The following is a 20,009-nucleotide window of genomic DNA, read 5'->3' as shown; positions in this document are numbered from 1 at the left end:
TGACGATGACCCCGTGGAATTTTTCAAAGTTAGTGATTCCGAAAATAAACCGACCTCTCAACTACAGCTTTCGAAAATGTTCTAAAAATTCTTGACTTGTATTAGAAAATATACTAAATAGCGAGTTTACAGATAAATATCGAAAAACTTTCTTTATTAATTTTTTTAAGAGAATATTAATCATCCCAGTTTATTTATTGCGATTTTTCTGTACAGTAAAACTGCCTGAAACGGCAAAACGGCAATCAATTTTTATTGATAAAGGGACAAAACATGTGTATGTTAAATAAATATTCCCAAGAATCTGATGCGATAAGATACTTATTGATTAAAAACTTCATTTTCTTAAAAAATATGCATATTGGAAATAGCACTCTACATGTTTTAAGCGCTCCAAAAATAGACACCCGTTTACAAGACCTGCAAGACGTGAATGAGAAAATACAAAAATGCATGTTGCCAGAGAATTTAAATTAGAGGAATAATAAAAAGTGAAATAATACCTAAAATCGCTTGAATGGTGTCATCCCTCATAATCTCAATGGTCCCTCGAGAAATGAAGTAAAGTGATGTAAGTACGTCCCCCCTATGCACCAAGGTATCACCAGGTGGTGCGTGTGTCGTTTTGAACTTCATGGATAGAGCTCTCAGACAGCCGGGACTTGCTCCCTTAAAGGCGGGACATGTATTGAGCAGATTTCTGTTTAGATGCAAACAGATGTCAGCTTGGAGGCACTCCGGAAACCCTTTCAGTACCTGCAATCCAAAACAGAAATAAATAACGAAATTTGTTTATAGTATTCGAAATTATTTGTTTTAAGAAGTTATTTATTATAAGAAGCAAAAAGTTCTGACAGTTTAAAAATAGCAAATTAATTTTATTTACCCCTCATAATTAGAGAATAAATATCCAAGTAACACAAAATCACCGAAGTGTTCCGCAATAAGAGATAAGGGAAATTCTTGGAAAATAAATCCGTAAAATGTCTTGTTTTAGGGAATAAAGGAAATCTTAATAATTGTAATTGGTCTATTAAATAGGTCGTGGAAAAATTTTCTTTCTCGCGAATAGTTAAGGGGTTAAACGTTAGTTAATGCGCACTTGAACTAAAAATAGATTAAAAGACAGGATGGGAATTTTAAAGTAAGAGAAGGAGCGTTTGGTTCAGAACAACAAATTAAGAAAAAGATTTAGATAAAGGAACAACATAAAAAGATTAATTGAAGCTTATTACTGTACATAGAAACACACACAAATACATAGAAACACACACACCCAGATATATATATATATATATATATATATATATATATATATATATATATATATATATATATATATATATATATATATATATATATATTATTTTTTAGAATAAAAAAAATATTGGATATTCTAATTGTATATAAAAATATTCATAAGACTGCTAAATAATTTATTACAGACTATTTTCTTTTAAACTTATTTTATTTATGAGAATCTAACTAAAAAATAAATAGATTGCATTTTTCTTTTTAAGAATTGGTAAATATGCATTTACTATAACTATTCCCAAGAAAAAAAAAGGGATTATCGAAGAAGAAAAAACGCACCATGTTCATATCGATTCCATTCGTGTAGGTCCAGGCATGTTGAAAATATTCTTCAAGCCTTTGACGAAGTGGATTGGGAATCTGATGAAACCTTATGAACTCCTTGACGCGTAGTAATTGTGTGTGATACCGCGCAGTACCTGAATACAATCGTTGGATGATTGCTGAAACATTACCGAATATACTGGCATACATGAGCGCTGAAAAGAAGAAGAAAAAAAATATTTATTTACCGGTCAGTTTGATTCTAATTCATTATTTTTGCACTGTCAGAAATAAAATTGATTGCATAAGTATTTTTTCAATACTTATTTCCCGTTACTCAACCAAAACTGTCAAATAACCATAAAGGAAGATATTAGAACTGTTAACTGTGGGAAAAATTGTTTATTAACTGCTTTTAGACTTTTTATACTGTTAAACAACCATAATTTTATCGGTGCCCACTAAACCCTTAGCCAAATAAAATCGATTACACGTTCTCCGAAGCTTCAAGCTAAATTATTTGATAAAGATTACGAATTCATGCTTTTATTTTCCATCATCGGATGTCCAGCACAACAGTGAATGTTAAATATTTTTATAGAAGTAAGTGCTTGGAGAACACTTTATCCAGCCACTTTGTAAATGCAACTAGATACATAATTTAGCCGAGTGATCTGTCAATATCATGAGCGGCTGAACACAACTCAATCACAACCGAACTCCAATGCCCATAACTTAATGAAAAGCCTAACATAAACAAACTCAATGTTCATTTAAATCTCAATTTTACAGTTTTGAAACCATTCTAATACTAAACAGAGGCAAAACTGCTTAGTTTTGTATTCATGGTTTTTTAACCATATCATTTGTAAATTGTTCCACACCCGTGAAGGTAAAGAAATATTTCTAATTGTACAATTAACGGTTAATTGGATGGACGAATTACTGCCGGTTATTGGACCAAGTTTTGAATGGAAATTCTAACAGTGTGACCCTCTGAGCGTTTAACATCAGGATTTATTGATTTTGTAATTAATGCACAAATTCCTCGTTTAATGGCATATTTTTTTTTATGGCAGCAAGTAAAAGCATTTAAATTTGTCGGGTGAAAAACTCCAGTAAGGCTTCAGTGTCTTATACTATAATGTTTTGATCTAAAGGCAATTAAGAAAAACCACAGCATTATTGTTATTAATATTATGTTGTTAGTAATTATTTTGAGGTTTTATGCTGGTGCATTGAAATTTTTTTTATTCATGTGAATTTTCCGTTTCAAATTTTAAAATTTTAATTAAATATGAGATCACTTTCTTATATTTTACTAAAAACTCCCTCGAGCTGATGAGTGTTTGCTGAAAATGTATTATATTCAATCGAAATATAAATAAGACTTGTATGGCATCGCATAGCACCCAATATTATAGGATATAATTTTAAAGCAAATTGAATAATTTTTAGTCAATACTGTTATTTAAAATAAAAGAAAAACAAATTAAATATATGTATTTGTAAATTAATTTCAATAAAGTTTCAAATTTTAATAAATTAATTGAATACATTTATAATTAGCTGTAAAAGATTGGGTCTGATTTTAAAACTTAACGCTTGCTAATTAACTTAAAACGCTTTAATTAACTCAAACCGCTTAAAACGCTTTAATTAACTTAAAACGCTTAAAACGCTTTAATTAACTAAAACCTTAACGCTTGCTAACTAAAACATTAATTTAATGTTATTAATTCTTATTTTTAACTGTCACGCTTTCATTCTAGATATAAAAAATAAAAACTTATAATGTAACTCAAAAATATAAAAACATTTTTTCCCTCACTTGCTGATTTCGATAGCAATGATTGTTTCATCATAAAAAAAGCACACTTTCATTTTCACACTTATGTACCCATTATGGTCTTGAGTTTTCATTGTTCACGAAATTAAAGTGAAATTAGATTGCATCTTGAATACTAATTTTTTTTAAGAAAAAACATTCTTATGAAGATCTAGTTTAGCTTTATATTTTATGAATCGATTAAGTGAGTTGCTGCTTCTAATGCCACTTTCTAGCATCAGCAAACCTGCTTAGCGAAACTAAGCGAATTTGAAGTAAATGGTGCGTTTCTTGTTTTGTAATGGAGCCGTCGATGGCCAAGAATACACTTTACTCACACACACTCGTAACAGCCCGTTTAAAAGAGTGGACCCATTCATTTAACCGAATTTCATTTATCTTTAGACTTGAAACAGAGAATGATCAATCTCCAATTCAGTACCCCCAGAGGTATTGATTTGATCTTGGAACTTGGGAGACTTTATTACCCCACCGATTTAACATACACCAGTTAGTACTCGGGGAGTCATCGGCCAGTGGGGATTGAACTAGCGACCACTTGAACATCGGCCCATCGCTCTACCAACCAGACTATCTCAGACCTCAACCGATTAAATGTTCTTGTTATAACGCTCCAATCCCTTAACCGCTTTTCCTTATTGATTGTAAAAACTATTTAGTTACCTACATAAAAATGCAAAAGAATCAAATCTCATTCTCAACTAATTGTAGTTTCGCATTTATAGATCGCCATACTAGGAGAATGCAAAGACTAGGAGATATGTGACAGAAAGTGAAAAATGGACTGAGTGTCAGAAATATATTCCCTATTCCCCCCTTCACTGTAAAAAGTTTCGGATCAGGTTTCTGTAAAAACTACCGACACACAGGATACTTGTACTTTTTTTCATAAAATGTTACAAAACATGTTACAAAAAATCTCGTATGTCGTAGTTTTTGCAATAATGATTACCGTAAAACCACTCTAATTATTTAAATACTGTTATGAAAACTACGGTACAATATTTAAAAGTAAAATTAATTTTATGGATGGTGTACCCAAAGTGAGATATTTTAAACTGCAATTTGATCCTGATGGATGGATAAAGAAGGATGAGTAAGGGAAGATTTTATAACAGTTTTCACCGAGGAAATGTTAAAGCTCGCTTGAAATTTAGACATAGTCTCCATTTCAGTTTTTTCTTTAAACACCAAAAAATTATCTAATAATTTATTGCAAATTTAATTACACAAATATAGAGTGAAAAATTTTAATCTTAAAAGCGACTGTATTCCTTCATTTTTAAAATGTGAGGGTGTTAAAGCCCCCTCCACTCCCCGGTTCGGGGTCCCTGTGGTTATCCAATTAATTAACCTTCTGCGTACCAATAATAAATTATTCCAATTTGCCACTGTTTTGAATACCAATTATATATGTTCATTGTTCTATTCGTAATCTTAAATCTGATATAGATAATTTCTCTCTTGACAAGTCGATTGCAGTGCCAAACACTCAAAGGGCCAAATCTACATTACATTCAAAATATTATTTTAGAATAAAGAGTTAAATTCATACTTACATCCGACTAGCATGACGATGATGGCAAATATTTTCTCCATGTTGGTGTTGGGTGACACGTTTCCAAATCCAACGCTGGTAAGGCTTGAGAATGTGAAGTAAAGTGCTGTCACATACTTGGATTTGATGCTAGGTCCACCATGGGAGTTGTTGTAGTATTGGTGCGTCATGTTAGCAAGAGCGTCCAACCACCCAATCTTCGGTTCTTGTGTACCTCGTTCCGCGTTCGCAATAGCGTACCAAATGCAAGCTAACCAATGGGCAATCAACGCAAAAGTTGCCACCAACAGAAGAAGAACGGCGGCTCCATACTCCGAATAACGGTCGATTTTCCGGGCCACCCGCACTAGCCTCAATAGTCGGGCAGTTTTCAGGAGGCCGATCAGGGTTGTTGTCTGGTAGAAAAGAATAAAATATTCTAATTCTTTACAATCCCAATTTCAAAGCATACTAATGAAACCTACTGCAAACTGAAAAAATGCAGTATTGCAGCAATATAATCATTTGCAGAAGCAGTTACAGCTAACAAACTTATAAAACCTTTCACGAACAAATAATGAAAAAGTAATTGAATAAAAAAATTTATATGACTATCATTATTGTTGTATTACTTCTAACTTAAATTATCAGCATTAATAATTGCAATTTTTATTCAGCTTATTAACATAAAATAGTGTTAACGAAAATTAATAATATTAGTAAAAATAAATTTTATTCAGCTTATTAATCCCAACAACTTTAAAAACGTCAACGAAAATTAATGGTAATAATGGAATAAATTTTATTCAATTTATTAATTCCTGAAACTTAAAAATGTTAACAAAAAGTAAAGCGAGTACAATTAAGTTTATTCTTCTTATTAATTCTTACAACTTGAAAAATAAGGGCGAAATTAATTTTAAAAGTGAAAATAAAAATTAATATTATATGTCAAAATAAATTTTATTCATCTCAATAATTCCTAAAATTTTAAAAATGTTAGCGAAAATTAATAATAGCAGGGAAAACAAATTTAAATCAGCTTATTCATTTCTACAACTGTAAAAATGGTAACGAAAATTAATAATAGATATAAAAATAAATTTTATTCAGCTTATTATTTCTCATAACGCTAAAACTTTTACTAAAATTATCAATACTATAACAATAATAAATTTTAACCAGTTCTTAATTTCAAATAATTTTAAATTCAGATAATTAATAAACTAAAGCTTTTAGATGTAAAGAGGATAAATTTGATACACCTTAATAGTTCCTAAAAAGCTGAAACTTTTATCTCAAATAATCATTTTGATAAAAGTGGTATTCTCAAAAATTATTTGATAATTTTAAAGACTTAAAAATAATTCTTTATAGAGTACAAACAGTTTTTCTTATTATCTTTCCAAACAAAACAGTAAATTTCATTTTGCCAACCCCTTATTAATTGAATTTTGACGGCTATTGGTTCTTTCTATCAATTAACCAAAATTATTTTCTACTAGGCAGAACAGATTTTTTTCCAACTTACTAATACCTATAAATACAGAAATAATAAAATTTCAAATATGTATTCACTTCTTTTAAATAGCAAACTGAAGAAGATATCAGCATAAAAAAAAATTGGTTCAGAAAAATTTAGATTCTCCATTATTTAATTAGTATTAAAAATAAACTAATTTACTTTTACTTTACGTTTTATAATAGCTGAAAATAAACCACAACCACATTATTAAACGTATTTCTGACTGCTTATATATATTATTTGTTACGTTAGAAATTAAAAATACCTATTGTTTATTACTTTTTCATGATTGCAAAATACTATATCTAGAACAATTATTGCTCTTATTGAGCTTGTGTATCATGAAATATGAGAATATTTGTCTTTTAACGTCTTTTTATCAAACTAATAAATGAGATATGGAGGGAGAAAATCAAGGCTTTGATGTATAAATTGTTCAACCTAATTAATATTGATTATTCATTGCCAAAAGATAAGTATCAATAAGCGGTAGTTTTGGTATGTGGTATTTGATGCGATAATATTTTTGTAAGTAATGATTTCTAATATCTGCTTCGTTCGAAGGATAAAAATAACTGCAGTTACGAGTAAACTTTTAATTTATGCTTCAAAAATACTATTTTAATTTAAACGTTTTAAAATTTTGAGAAACTAGCTAGCGTGCTTAAAAATTTTTTAAATTGAAATGTGAACATACATTTCAAAGCTTCTTAAATTTAAAAATTTTTTGCACTTATAAATTTTGTCTTGAGGACTATGGAATCTATATCATTTCCATAGATTTAATCTTTTAAGACTGTTTTCAGTAATTATTAAATAGATTTTAAATAAATGAGCAATTTTGTTCTTAAATTAGTGATTTGCTTAACTTAAACAAAGCGAATTAAAAATAAATAAAAAGAATGCAAATTTGAATTTTTGGTTATTGCAATTACACAAAATTTTAATATATGAATTCAAATATATAGTAAATTTATTTTCCATTTATTCTTATAATTTTAATGTGTTTATTTGTCAAATAATACTTTAAACACACGTTTTATTTCCATTTGTAGTCTTTTAAACAATAAATATTTTCCTTAATAATGGAAAGTTTTGAATTTACATTTCCATTGCTTTAATTCATTTAATATCTTGCGCAAAGTGATTTATTTCATGTTTACTCTAGAAGCAGGAATTTTGAAGAAATTTTTTTTTAAATAATATATTACAAATTGCTATAAATTATATATTATTATGTATAATTTATCCAAATAATTTATTTTAAAAGTAAATAAATACTTGAACAAATTCTCAAAAGAAAAAGTAATTGTTCATAGTTCCAAATGCACATAAAATGATCCTAAATGCAAATATTTCTTCCCTTTACTTTAAAAATTTAAAATACATAAAAGTTTTCCTTTATTTAAAGGTTTTGGGTCTATTTTTTTTTATTTAGTAATGAACATAAAAAGAAACCAACACAAGAATGTGTTAAAAGTCAAACATGGGAAGTACATTTCTCTCGGATTGAATTCGATTACGTTTAGTTTCTTGCGTAGACTCGATTATTGCATTTTTGATACTAAGATTTGGCTATTATATTTATAAGTACCTGCTTTCAATGTAAGAAAATTATTGCGATTATAAATATAAGCTGTATTGTTTTATTCTATAAATTTTATTTTTTGTTTTTAATTTTTAATGAATTGGAATAAAGAAAAAAAAATCATTAATCGAGCTTTCTGTTTTACCACAAAAATGATCTTTCAGAAGCACTTTTAGTTATTATTAACTAATCCAAAAGCTAAACTATCTTTGCAGTTCAAAAAAATTCAGGCTTCTGCAAATATGGTTGTAAATACTGGAATACTATTGCAATATAACTTAAACAATTGGGCCACAAAAAACAATTGTAGTGCTAGAGTGTAGTGCAAAAAGTTTGAAGAATTATAAATCTTTTAAAGTTCTCTTTTTACAGATTTCTACAGGAAATTGAACATTTTAATTGAGGTATTGTAATTTCTTTTCTCGCATGAAGTCTTACTGATATTAGATAATTTTTTTAACGAGGAACACGTGAGGATTATCTTGTACTGAGTATGTTTGTACTATTATTTTACAAGTGTCGAATTTTTTTAAAGTTAAAAATTACTTAAGCGTTCTTTATATAACATCTGTAAATATTTTAATAATTGTTTTTATTTTGCACGCATGTAAAATAGTGCGAAAATATTTTAGCCTTACTAGTAATTTAAGAACTGAAGTTTTATGCTGATCTTTCGAAGTTTTGATAAGTGTCGATGGGGCTATGCAAAATGTTTTTGAATTTTTCATGTAACCATGAACATGTTAAAGCTGTTGTTTTCTGAATTTCCACGAAATTATGCTTTACTTTTTCTGTTGTTAAAAATTATTTGTTGGGTAAAATATATTCGGTAAAAAAATATGTCTATATCCGTCTCTCCATTCTTTAAAGGGTTAAAAAAAACTACACACAACATGATGACTTTTTATTTACTTCGAATTCGATTAAATTGAAGAATTTTGAAATGACTAATGATGGAAATATTTTAAAGCATTAGGCTAATTTGCATATTCTCTGGCATCGAAGCTTTAATTCAACATGCTTTAAATAAAATTTTCTGAATAATGTTTACAGTACATTAAAAATAATTTTAACAGTATTTACACACACATTACGACAGGAAAGGTTTTACTTGGAATTATTAGTTTTTATCAGTATAAGTCTAGCTTAAGCATGGCTTAGTATTGATCAAAATTTAAACATGAATTTTCGATCTAACTATGAAAATTTTTATCTTAATCTAGACTAATATTAGTCTATAATAGCTAGTATCACTGCATCTGACTACACAAATTTGCATGAATAAACACAAAACTCTAATAACTTTAGAAATATGTCTTACAACATACAAAATGTACTAAAGCATTCGGATAACAGAATAGAAAAGTATTGTTTATAAATATTTTATTTCATTAAATATTCATGCTTCAAGTATTTAAAAAATAATTTATTACTTTTAAAAAAACTTTTATTTATTCTATTTTAATATCTATTTCATGCTTTGAATTTTCATGACTAAATAACTTTTTTCAAACATTGTAATTTTTACTAAAACATGCAACATGCTATTTTATAGTTCTAACTTTAGTAAATTAATATATTATTCAATGTAGCAATATTTCATGAAATAACATGCTCTAATACTAAATGCTTTCAAGCTAGTTATAACTAAAAGCAAATGACTTAATCTTTAGGTACCTAAAACTAAGCACTGTAAAAATTCGCGCACACATAGCTATAGTAAAACAACAAACTATCCAAAATGGAATAACTAAAATATTGATGTGAAATTATTTGAGAATTCGTTTGAATGTTTTTTTCTTTTAAAACGCTCAAATGTATTTAAACATATTTGTAGAAATTTAGAATTTGCTGAAATTTTACTTAATTGTACTTAGAAAAATTTAAGCTATTCCTTGTATCTGAGGGTATAAATTAATTTAGTAAATTAATATATATAGGGATTTTGTATCTCTAACATTTAAAAAAATAAATGGTTTAGTAGACTCTAAATTATAAATAAAACGAATTATTTTTATACTATGAGTATGGTCAAAACTACCAGAATGCGTGTTTCTGACTCCAAAATGCTCAATTTGTTTTCGAGTCTCTTTGGTAATGATTTTGTTAAAATTGACAATAAAATACGGTTTTATAATATGAGATAAAATCTGGCAATTTTATCATGATGCCTTAAACCAGCACATAGAAGCCATTTATTCGGTTAAATTTAATCTTCAGTTGTGTATTTTTTTACCTAATGTGTCGTAATATAGTTTAAAAAACCGAATTCCCATTAAACTGTTTGTTAACCGTTATATAACGTATATTTTGCTTGGAATTATTTATTTAACTAGAAATTTTATTATTACACACTAAGGTAATTTTATCAGAAATTTAATTCTTCATGTATGCTTTAAAGTATATTATTCTTTATGAACTTATGTTAAGTTAATAGTAAGACTTAATCATTTTTATGAATGCTAGAATTCCAATGGCTACAATAGACTCAGTGTAATCGTTTTGAAATGAACGAAAATTAAATTTTTATTCATTTTCAAAGTTTTTTTTTATCAAATTTAATTCATTTAACAAGCAAAATAAATTTATATCATAATGTAATAAATATAATCTTTTACTTTTCATTTTGAACTATAAAACATTGATATAGTTACTTTCTTTAAAATTATTCAACGATTTTTTTTGAATTATTAAATTTTAAACAAGTATTTATATATTTATATAATTTTTCAAGGAATGGTAAAATGTGACTGGTTTTTGAAATGATACCGAAAATAGGATTATTAAAACTATTGGTTTATTAAAATCGAATAAAAAGCAAGTTAGATAAAAAAAAAATAATATTAAACCGAGAAAAGTGTTCGCTCTCTAAATTTGTTTTTTAGTAAATCAATGAGACACAAAATAATATTTTTCCATGAACAATTAAAAATTAAAATGGTTTTTATGGATTTGAAAATATCTATTGCTCAAAATTAGGATTTTTTTAAATTAGTTTTAATTATACAAGCATAAAAAAAAATATTAAATTTAGGAAGTTTTCCCCAGTATACATTCTTTTCTGATTTAATCTTTGTACTTGATGTTAAGCAGTTTCTTTTCCTTCACCGTCAAAAAGAGACTTGGTACGAAATGTAACATTGTTAAGATTTAGATTGACCAGAATGATAGAGTGATAAAACAATAAAATATAGTATAACATTTATTAAGATGATTTAATTTTCCTAACAATTTTGGTGAATTAATTTAACACAAGTAAAGACTTAATAAGTATTAAGTAAACTTTAAGGTTCTTATTAATGATATTATTGGTTTTAATAAATTCTCACTCGCACTTGTGATTACTTAGGCTCTATGTACGGGTAAAAAATTATAAAAAATTTCCCCCCTCTGACTTATTTGAACAAATTTTGTTAATTGAAAGTAAATAAGATTTTGCTTCAATATTAGTAACTTTTTTCTTCTTTTGATAGGAAAGCTTGTAAATAACTTTTTAAAAATATACTGAAACAGCAGAGTAAAAATATGTAATACACATTTTAAAAATTAAAATAAATTTATGTTAATATTGATTTAGCATGTATCGACATGTTATATTTTCGGAATAAAAGTCGTAGTGCTTCTGCAGCGGGTGGCAACGTGTGCGCTGATTGGGCAATAGCAAGCAAAATAATGCAGCATTTCATACGCCAAGCTATATTAAAGAATCAAAAATATATAATGTGATTAGTGCAAATTGAAAATTTGAAAGAAAATAATCTGATTTCGTATAAACTTGGTATATTCTTCAAATACTTGATAACATGCGCTGCAAAGGATAGTTCATATGCTGTTTAAATGAAATTAAGCAAATTAGTCATCTACAGCAAAACAAGCAGCCTTTTGATATAAAATTCCATGGATTAATGATATAAAAAACAATTAAACAATATGCATTAGTAAAAAAAATACAGATATTAAAATAATATATATATATATATATATATATATATATATATATATATATATATATATATATATATATATATATAAATATATATATATATATATATATACATATATATATATATATATATATATATATATATATATATATATATATATATATATATATATATATATATATATATATATATATATATATATATATATATATATATATATATATATATTATTAATAATTAAGCATTTATAATAAATATACAGAATCAATTGTTCCATAGAGTTGAATCAAATTATATACCTACTGCAAACAAGCAACAATCTCGCAGATAATAAATGGTAAAAAATGGCAACAGTAAGACAATATTCTGATTATGCACAGGGAATTACCCATATATATTCTTATAATGCCTTTTATTAAATATTTTGAACGAAAGCATGCTAAAATTTTTGCTCTAAGACATGAATTTATAAGAATTACAACACATATATAATTAGAAATTATAGCATACAGAAAAAAAAAACATTTGTAACAGTAAAATAATATTCTAATCATTTAATGAAAGATGCCCACATATATTAAATATAATTTTATATATATAATTGTACTACATACTCATATCAATTATTAATTGCATCTCATAAATTAGTTTTACAGAATGAACACTAGTATTTCCAAACTAACACTTAAATTTATAAATGTACAAAGTTCATAAAATATTCATGAAGTAAACTAAATGTATGCTACTTGGTGAAATGTCAAAGAAAATAATTAAAATTTAAGTATTCAAAGGACAGTAGTTCTTTTATGAAATATGTTGATCAAATAATTTTTAATTGGAGCAATTCCTTCAGATGAATAATTTAAATTAAGTTAAAATACATTTTTTATAAAATGAAATTCTTCATTTATACAGTTCATTATGATGCTTTAATTTATAAGTAGGAGTTTTACATATTTAATTTGTATAATATTGCTTCAACTCATACTTATTAGTAAAACCAGTTTGTTTCATACCATAAGGAATTGCAGCTGAGGAAGATAAACTCTCTTTAGAGATTTTGCAATGTTTAATAAGCACTTTACGTTTTATTAGATTTTTATCCGTGTAGTTTTTTTTTTTTAAACTGCTTATGAATTATTAAGTAGAAGAACTCTGACTTATTCGTGAAGAGGGGGAAGATATGAAAATTCAGAAAGAAAAAACAATTTTCTATGAATAGAGATTAATAATTAAACCGGAATATATTTTTATCTTGCTAAAGTTATTTGATGTCATTGAATTGACAAAGTGATGATTTTAAAAACTATTAAGGGGGTTCAGTACATAAAAACCTTCAAAAAATCGAATTTGAGATTTTGATCAATAATTAAACTAGAAACTATTAGCTTTCTAACGATATATTGCTTTTGTTTGAAATCCACGTAGAAGTGCACTTAAACTTGATTTAAAAAATGTAAACAAACCGAAAACACCCATGCCACGCCCACTTTTGACAGACAATTTCGTAAACATTATAATGTCCATTATTTTTTGCATGTGCTATTACCAAGTCATTAAAAAAATTTTTATAATTTCAACTTTACAATATCTTTAGTTGATTGTAACTTTAACTGGATTATTTGTTTGTTCTTTATTTCCATGCGATTTTCGAGAATTTTGAATATAAAACTGAGATTTACATTAGTTTGATTTGTTAAGTCTATTTTTGTTCTGTTCTTTTATTATACTGTTATTAGGTCATTATTTTTACGTTTTTTTATTCTTCATTACGTTTTTGTTTACTTACATAAAAGAGAAGAAAATAAAGTACTGAAATGCAAAGAAAACATTGCTTATGGACCAGGATGGTTTTGAAGCTGTCATTACCGGCATTGATTAGGAATTTCGTTTACATTATTCGAATTTACCTTGGACTGGATTTTTTTTCTCCCTAATTTCTAGTTACATCATTTTGATTTTTTGTTTAAATGTTCTTTACATAATATTTCTAATTTTGAAGTAAATTCTTATTTACAGTTCTTTGTTAATTATTTCTGTGTTTAGAATGTTTATCTTGAAATATGCATTTTCTTAGAATTTTTTTGTAATATAGTTATTTTTTTTAACAAAAATACTTTTAACTCATTTAAATTTAAACAAAACATCTTGGTAAAGACTTGAATATTCAATTTTCATGAATAAAATTTATGGGTGATTTATGAATTATGCAATTTTATAATTATCGCATTCAGTTTGATCATTTTAAGGGCTTTTTATTCGCTCGAAAAGTGAGGAGAGTATAGTATAAAAACCTATTTTTCAATCAAATAAAAGAAACATTTAAGAGTAATTTGTTTGAAATGTAAGCAGTACGAGATTTATAACTTAGAAACAATTTGATTTTTGAATTTAAATTTTAAATATTGTTGGTAGTCTAATATTTACGCTTTAAATGCAAATAACTCAAAACTATGTTTTTTTTGCTTCGATGTACCTTTTCTTGAAAACTATTGATCACAACACTTTGATATTTGATTTAAAAAGTTCCTTTAGTACTGTAGTTTGTGCTGAAGTGAGCAGTTTCTTAAGAGAAACTTAATATTTTTTTTTAATTCAAAATTTTCGGATGAAAATGTGAAGCTTTTAAAATTTTCTGACATGCTGTGTAATTTATTTTTTTTTAATTTCTTTGAATTCACTAAATTAAAAAAAGTTCACTTCAGTATAATCTAGAATACCTATTACATACACACAAAAAATTTCAAAGCTCTAACTACGATACTTTTTTTTAAAAAGGTACATCGAAATATGCCATTTTAACATTGTCAACATAGGAGGTACCGAACCCCCTTAAACAAAGAAAAGAATTATAATATGACAGTTAAAATTGTTCTTAGAATATTTTCAATAACTTCCTCGACAAAATATTAATTTTTTAGAGCGCTGCATAAATTAAATACATTTTTACATATTTTATATTTAAATTAGGCAAAAGACTTTCCAATAAACAAAAATTCTTCAGCAAGAGACATTCTACAAATTTCTAAACTTTTATAATCTAGACAATTAGCTGATCCGTTTGTCAAAAAATGTTTTAAATCAGTAGAAATATGTCAAAGTTTGGAAAATTTTTGTCTTAGATAATCTTTCTAAAATTTTCGAAGTCTTGTAATTGTCGTTTTTTACTTCACTTTACGATCTATATTTGATTGCTCTAAATGATTTATAATAAGTAATATTAAAATTAATTCATAAAACTTTATTCCTTGTACTTACGAAATAAAATGCTGAATGTTTTATTCCAAATGCAAAAGTTTAAAAATTTTATCATTTAATAAAAAGTTTTAAAACTGGTAAATCTCAACTTCCTCAAAAGGCAGCTTTTTAGCATACCGAGAAATTTCAATATCCGAGGAGTAACAAAAACATTTTGAAATAGTTCCTTAAAAATTAGTTATTTCGCAATTGTTCGCAAAATATATTCTGCCGGTAATTAAAGAATTATCAATTGATAATGTTAAATAAATAATACCAAGAAACCGAAACAGTAAGATATTACTTGACTAAAAACTTCAACCGCTTTAGAAATATGCAAATTGGAAATAACAGTTGATATGATTCAAGCACTCAAAAGAAGGCGCCCACTTTCAAGATTTTTCAGTCGCGAATGAGAAGAAACATGATTTGAAATATTGAAATATAAAACGGTAAGTTATCAATGAAAAATGGAAAAATAAATAGGAGAAACAAAACTAGAAAAGTCATAGTAGCGAGGAGAGAGAAAAAGGAAAAATATAATAAGAAAAATAAACCATGGATATCTTATTCTCTTAAGAATCTTGCTTCATTCGTATGAATACTGATTCCCTTGTTAACGACTCCTCATCACGTTTCCAGAGAGCATGAAAATGCATTTTACCCTAATTTGTCCGTTTCAGCCACTTCGGGTTTTTTTTCTGCTTTTCATCGTTTTTTTTTCTTTCGGCTACTTTGTTTTGTTTCCTCCTTTACTCTTGCCATTTTTCGTTGGCAATTTTACGTTTTATATTTCAAATTACTTTCGTTTCTTCTCATTCACGTCTGTCAAATCTTAAAAGTGGACGTCTGTTTTTGAGCTCTAGAAACATGTCGACTGATATTTCCAATTTGTATATTTTTGAAGAGAATGCATTTTTCAATCAAGTAAGATCTGTTGTTAGTTTCCATAAATATGATTACTACTTGCCAACTTAAACTAAAATATTTAATGAATCCTAAACATTAAAAAAATTAAATTGTAAATTTCTATTTTGAACCGTTAATTTTTCAGCTCAAACAAGATGTTTCTAACTATTGGAAAATTTCTTTCAACAATGCAATTTTCGAGGAAAAAAAACACAAAACACAATAATCATGCGTTAAATTTGGGATGTTTTTGAAAGCTCTTCAAACTATCTTTTTCCTTCAAATTCTCACAATCCCAAGCACGTAATGACACCCTTCAGGAAACTAACTCATTCGACGCACGTTAAGCCATTAGGAGCAAATTTTTGCTTACTACCAGTTAGAAATGACTTTGTAAGTACATTTTCGAAAGCAAAAGAGCTAAAACAAAATTTTCAAAAAGCTTCGCTTCCGTTGAACAAAGGAAAAGCTTTGCCATTTTTTAGTGTTAACTTAATTCAATTATTTTCTTGTTTACCTTAAATGCTAACTCTAAAATGAGAAAAGCACTTATATAACAAGATAAGATTTATAAAATGAGAAGGGGAGTTAGGATATTTTTGCCCATTTGTTGAGATAATCTAAAAGTTTATAGAGAGGACATAAGTTTGTAAATACTTAAAATTCAGTTAGATACTGAAAAATTTTAGCAAAATTTTTATATCTTTAGATAAATATATACCTTAAGAACATCTCTTTTATTAAAGTAATTAATCATTATGCTTAATTTGTTATACTATAAACGTACGTATTATATATGCTATATACGTAAGTAATTCCAAAAAAACGCTAAATAGTTTGACTGATTATATAATTAAAAATATTTATAAAAACTTTACATGTGTACAAAAACAGCTGTAAATGCTATAAAATTATTTATTAGGCAGTATCCTCTATAAATAGTATAATTTAATTAATAATTAATCGAACCAATAAGAATTTTTCATTTCATACATCAGATCAAGGTTAAAGTTATTTTTTAATTTGTAATTTTGAATTATTGATCGGCGACAACATAGCGTTTGTTTAAAAGTAACTTTGAAGTTATGTCATAAAATCACATTCAATTTCAAACAATTAATTGTATTTTTCATGATTGCTAATAGAATTTGTTTCTACACTAAGAAATTGCGCTAATACCAACTTACATAAACCACAAAGTTGACCACAGTAACATCTAATAAGAATAATTATTAAAAAGATATATGAATTTATAAGTGTTTTAGGGTAAAATTAACTACTGAAGAATTTTACAGACATATGAGTGCTTTAAGCAAAATTAACTGCTAAAGATTCTTACGGATATATAAGTATTTTAGTGCAAAATTAACTGCTAAAAAGTTTCATGAATATACAAATGTTTTAGGGCAAAATTAACTTCTAAAAAATTTTAAGGATATGTAAGTGTCTTAGAACAAAATTAACAACAAGAGAATTTTACAGATAAATAAGCGTTTTAGGGCAAAATAAACTATTAAAGAGTTTTACGGATATAAAAGTGTCTTAGAGCAAAATTAGCTACCGAAGAATTTTACAGATACAGGGCAAAATTAACCACTAAAGAGTTATATGGATGTATAAGTGTTTTAGGGTAACATTAACTACGAAAGAATTTTACAGACATATATGAGGGCTTAGGGCAAAATTAACTAATAAAGAATTTTTTGGATGAGAGTGTTGTTGGATAAAATTAACTACTAAACAGTTTTAAGGATGTATTAGTGTTTCAGGGCAAAAATTAGCAGCTAAAAATGTTGACGGCTATATAAGTGTTTTAAGGCAAAATTAGTGGTGGTCCCGGTCACAGGGGGACTAAATATAACAAATGACGATTGAAAAATAGTCTGCCGTACACAACAGATCATTAACAGTATTTTTAATCGATTAAAATTTTTAATTTTTGAAAAAGTGACATGTTTCTAAAAGTTACCATGGTTAAAAATGCTTCTACTGTCATTTTGCTCAATAACAGTAACTAATTTTAAATTCTTCTTAAAACATAAGTTTTTTTTAACCAGATACCCATCCTTAACCTTAATTAGAATTTGTGCCGAAAAAGCCGATTTTTAGAAAATTCCAAGTTTAGAAAAGTTTGGAAAATTTCAAAAAAAAAACAAAAACAATTCACATTTTTATTTGATATTTCATAAGATTTAAGCATGAAACTTAAGGCTAGAGCATAATATTTTCATTCTCCAAAACATACGTAAACAAATAAAATTTATAGAAATAACTTACTTCTTTTCGAAATGACTTTTTATGCTTTTAAGGGATTCAAACAACTTTCCCTTGAAACATTCGACTGTGTTGGAAATGAAACAAATAAATGCAAAAAAGGAAGCAAACTGTCGCCTCACCAAATCAAAAGAAACAAATGTATGGAGAGCAGACGAAAACAATGAAAATGAAAGTTTTTCTCTTTTAACTAATCAGGACAATTCTCCGTTTGCATTCTTTATAATGAAGGAATCTTTCGCATTTGTTTAAATTTGCATTTTTTTATGCAGATGCTTTATTTTTGTTAATATGTTTCTTTTTCTATGATTAACAGTGGAATGCAATTTTTAAAAATAGTTTCATTAGCAGTAAATGTCCAACTTATTCTGGTTTCAAACACGAAATGAACAACTCAGTTTGCTATATTTCAACTTGATCATGAGATTAGTAAAGAAAGAGACTTTTAAATCATCTCATAGAATTTAAATATAATATAATATAATATAATATAATATAATATAATATAATATAATATAATATAATATAATATAATATAATATAATATAATATAATATAATATAATATAATATAATATATAATATAATATAATATAATATAATGTGCAAAATTATTCTGCAAATAAAAAGTTACATTCTAAGTGCTACCGGAATAATTATTTATTTTAATTATTTGTTTTAAATAAAGAAAAAAATATTGTTAGTTAAATTGTACTTATATAAATAAATAATGCATTATACATACTCTAATTTTCGGGATCTCAGTATATAATCTTCATATAGCAGTCGAGGGTATGGTTATTTTTGCTATTTCATTGCCAACTGCGGAAACTGCTCCTTTACTGACGGCATGGTAATACGCCGTATACCCCGTATGATGCTGCCATGTTGGTCGATGCTTCCATTTACTCTTTCTTTTGTTGATATTTTGATTTTGTGTAGTGCTTAGATGCTGTTTGAAATATACCTGCTTTGGTGTTGTTAATCGAGTTCATGTTGGGTAGTTGTTTTTTTATTCATATTTTTTTCAAATATTATATTAAGTTAGCAGCTTGACGCTGTTGTGACATATATATATATATATATCAGTTTGGATTGGTAAAGGAGGCTATCAGAAAAGGCATGCATGGTCGCTTAGTCCTCTCCAACCATCTGAAAAATGGTGAAGATAGGCATTTTTTGGTAATACGCTTTTATTTATATTGTAAGACGCAAAATTCAATGGATTACCATCAAGTTTACATGAAACTCGGCAAGACCGCAGTGGAAACGAAGCGAAACTGAATTAAATCAAAATTGCCTTTGTTATTACTTTTTTTTTTAACGAAATGTCCTAATATGGTATAGAGGCCGTATAGAGGTTACTAGTGTGGCTCGTTCTGAAAGACCATCGACAACCATCACCCATGAAAATGTGACACGTTTAACTGAATACATTAACTCAGACCATCAATTGAGTGTTCATTAAATTACATTTCGTAAACACATTCAACTAGGGAGCACTAAACCACAACAACATACCTTGCTGCTCTACTTTCTTCGTAATTAGCATTATGGCCGATTCAAACA

General features: G+C 26.8%; 1 protein-coding gene across 2 annotated transcripts in view; it reads right to left on the bottom strand.

The window, feature by feature from the left end:
* Nucleotides 1-20,009, bottom strand: part of LOC107443883 (voltage-gated inwardly rectifying potassium channel KCNH6) — a 398,302-nt gene that overhangs the window by 44,785 nt on the left and 333,508 nt on the right. For both annotated transcript variants that reach the window (XM_087168266.1, XM_071183149.2), the window contains 3 exons: nt 4,987-5,380; nt 1,594-1,793; nt 504-756 (listed from right to left, as the gene is read on the bottom strand). In XM_087168266.1, the coding sequence (XP_087024392.1) occupies nt 504-756; nt 1,594-1,793; nt 4,987-5,380 (847 nt within the window). The remainder of the gene's footprint in view (nt 1-503; nt 757-1,593; nt 1,794-4,986; nt 5,381-20,009) is intronic.

Source organism: Parasteatoda tepidariorum, chromosome 7, assembly GCF_982258835.1.
Source record: "Parasteatoda tepidariorum strain Cologne lab strain chromosome 7, Ptep-v5.0, whole genome shotgun sequence".
NCBI classification, from domain to species: domain Eukaryota; kingdom Metazoa; phylum Arthropoda; class Arachnida; order Araneae; family Theridiidae; genus Parasteatoda; species Parasteatoda tepidariorum.
This window is presented reverse-complemented; position numbering and strand designations above follow the sequence as displayed.